The sequence below is a fragment of the Nicotiana attenuata genome, unplaced genomic scaffold (genome assembly GCF_001879085.1).
Source record: "Nicotiana attenuata strain UT unplaced genomic scaffold, NIATTr2, whole genome shotgun sequence".
Classification (NCBI taxonomy): domain Eukaryota; kingdom Viridiplantae; phylum Streptophyta; class Magnoliopsida; order Solanales; family Solanaceae; genus Nicotiana; species Nicotiana attenuata.
This window is the reverse complement of record NW_017674437.1, coordinates 59,124-62,368: the sequence shown is the minus strand read 5'-3', so window position 1 is coordinate 62,368 and position 3,245 is coordinate 59,124. Positions and strand designations below refer to the sequence as shown.

The following is a 3,245-nucleotide window of genomic DNA, read 5'->3' as shown; positions in this document are numbered from 1 at the left end:
CTATATGTATATACTCTTTCGTTTTCTTTTTGGTAATTATTAGACATTCATTTAACTACAATCATTTAGTTATTGCTCTACTATTTATGAATATTCATTTAATAAGTTTTCTAATATTTAATAATAGTCATTAATGATTTTCCTAATATTTAGAACTTTGAAATCAATTAAAACTTTATATGTTAGTAAAATTTTCCTTATCTTAATTATGTAGATTATTTTCACCCCAATCATTTAGTTATTGCTCTACTATTTATGATATTAAAAAATTATTACCTCCCAAATGAAGAAACAATATAAGGTAATATATTTTTATAAAATTTCATCTAATTATTGCATCCCATCTCTTGTTTGATCGTGGGCTAATTTGATCAACTTCTGAACTCAATCGGATAAAAGTTAAATTATAACTACTATATGTTTTTTTTTCTTATTAAAATGATAAAAATTACATTTAAAAATTATTCACGGAATATTTGGGTTGGTTCTTGATGGGCAAACAATTTTGGACAAATAAATTTGATCCAACTTGTAAATGCAACTTGAAATTGAAAGTTCGTCAGTTTAGGATGTAAAAAGTACAATCAAAACTCTTTATAACAGGTTTGTTTGATTTAGTTTTTTTTTTATTGTTATAGCTAATTGATGTTATAGAGATTATATATTATAATCTAGTATAGAAATTGGTTCCAAAAGAAACTTAACATTTATAATGAATGAAAGTTATATAGTGATACTACTATGAAAAGGCATGACGGTAGATTCAAAAGAAAAAGATATGTATAGTGGGAATGATATTGAGAACGGCAAGTTTGCCAAATGAATAAATAAATAATTTTTTGCGTGAAATTAAAATATCTCCCACAAAAATATGCAAAAAGATACTAGTAAATTAACAGTTGCATATTCCAATCATAGAAATACTTTCCAAACTTTTACAAAGGTTTCTTTCCTAAAGTACCAAACTTTCACAAAAGTTTTCCCAAAATTCCATTATCCTTTTTATGTTACTTTTCGCTTTTGAATTATCACTTTTTCTAATTATTATTATAAAAAAAAAACAAATAAATGAAAATTTCAAATTTCCACCAGATCAACTATTCACTGACCCACCGTGCTAACCGAGTGGACTCAACTCGTCCCAATCATCCAAAATTTGATCCTCCCACAGAGAGGATCATAGATTAGCTAACAATTGTTAATCCTAAATTACTTAAAATTGGTTGTACAAATTCTTTTTTAATACGAGAAAATCTGTTGTACTATGATTTTCTTACGCTGATTGTCACTCTATCTTAATATTCCTCTTTATCTGAGTTTAAAATATTTTTATTAACAACACATGGAATTGCAAACGAAGCTAGAAACTTCCAAATTAAAAAAGCTCGAGAAAAATGGGATCATACCTGCGTCAGAAGAAGCCACCCTAACGTAGAGAAGTTGGCCACCTTCCGCCGCCGCATACTGCCGCATGTCAATAAGTTCGGTGCTCCAAATCACACAACCCGACCCACTTCCACTAATATTCGAGTTAGTATACGCCGTGCAAGAACAATTTTTCCGACACATAGCTTCACATTCATCCAAATTCATGTTTTTATCCACAAAAGAGTTCGTTGTATCCGGCAATTTCATGTTCTTCAATATATTAAAACTATCAGTTTCACAATCCAATTTATGAAATCTCACACATCCATCAGACCCATCTCTCAAATCCCATGCCACTTGATTCTTCGGCTTAAATCCCACCAAACATTTACAAACCGGCGAAAGATTTGTATCACATATTCCGGACATCCCACACTCTGTATAATCATCACATTGATCTTTTGGAGCATACCAGAATTTATTCCATATACTGTTTGTCCGAATCCACGTGTATCTTTCAAGCAGACCGGTATGATTCACCAACAACCTAGAGTATAATTTCTTGTTATGTAACTCAAACATGTAATATATTTCATCTGATTTGAACTGAAATTCGAATGTAATAATCTCAGTAGGTTTCATTTCCGGAACCCCACTGAATCTAAGTCCATTCCAAGCACCACTCCTGTAGACAATTTCTTGTTTATTCGTTAAGAAAATTTCTGGTAATCCATTTGTGTTGATCTTGAAAGTGAAATCTCCAGGAGCTGGATCGGTTGCTGTTTTCCATGATGTTATGTTTCTGTTTAACCCACTTTTTGAGTCCCACCCAAGTTTCATCCCAGGTAATAAAGTGTCTGTTGGATAATCAAAGCTCTGCCACGTGTAACTCTGTTCTGTTTCATCGTTTTCTGGTCGAACGACAAAGTTCCCGGAGTCTAGGAGTTGAGCTACTGCGTTGGTCGCCGGAGTTTGATCGGAAGACCAGACGGAGTTCCTAGTTTGACCGTCAATGAGAAGAAGGGTGCCATTTTCGGTGAGTTTTAGGACAGAGGTGGGTGAGTTTGAAAGAGGGTTGGCTCTGTTTGCAACCCAGACAAAAGTCCTGTCTTGTGGTTCTTTGTACCAAATTCCGACATACCATTTGTCTGAATTGACACCGCCTGGACTGAAAAAGCCTAATTCAAAGAGTTGTCCGGAAGATACTAAGGTTTGGTCTTTGGTTAAAGGCTGTGTTGGGGTGATTGTATCAGTGGGTATGGCAAGAATTGGAACAAGAAATTGAGAAATCAGAAGGAAGAGAGAAAATTGGTGAAAGCAGTATCCTTTGGTGTTAATGTTTCTCATTGTAGAATCAAAAGATGGGTTATTCTTTTGTTTTGGTGGGTAATTGAAGACATTAGGATAAGTGGGAGATGTTGGGCAATCTTGGCATTTGAAACATTTGTTGGGGTACTTGTTGTTCGTGTTTGATAGGAAGACGGAAGGAAGATGATATTTAGGTACCCATCCCCCTCATTTGTACCCGCAAAACTTAAAATAGTATGATTCTTCCTGGGTCTTACTAAAGTCTTTCCTTGAAAATGAGATGTCACAAAAACCATTCCACAATTCCTGTTGTAGAGTTGAAAAAATGTACAAAATAATTGGGATGATTATCGATAGGGTAAAGTAAAAAAAATTTTTTATGAAATAATAAAAGAAGAAGAGGAGTATTGCAGAGAAAAGTAGAGAGGAAGAATTCTTATTGATTTGGGATGAATTACAATGGAATAGAACCCTCTATTTATAGGAAGAGGGTGACTTAGCCACCAAGTAATAAACCCTAGAATCTCTCTAAATATAGACATTCACCATAAATAAAATTCTATTTATAA

At 33.4% G+C, this 3,245-nt stretch overlaps 1 protein-coding gene across 1 annotated transcript in view; it reads right to left on the bottom strand.

Annotated features, from left to right (window-relative positions):
* LOC109218669 (receptor-like serine/threonine-protein kinase SD1-8) overlaps window positions 1–2,898 on the bottom strand; it is an 8,866-nt gene extending 5,968 nt beyond the window's left edge. Inside the window, exon 1 of the mRNA XM_019383042.1 lies at window positions 1,407–2,898. Within this exon, the coding sequence (XP_019238587.1) occupies window positions 1,407–2,715 (1,309 nt within the window). The 5' untranslated portion in view covers window positions 2,716–2,898. The remainder of the gene's footprint in view (window positions 1–1,406) is intronic.
* Between the last annotated feature and the right edge of the window lie 347 nt (window positions 2,899–3,245).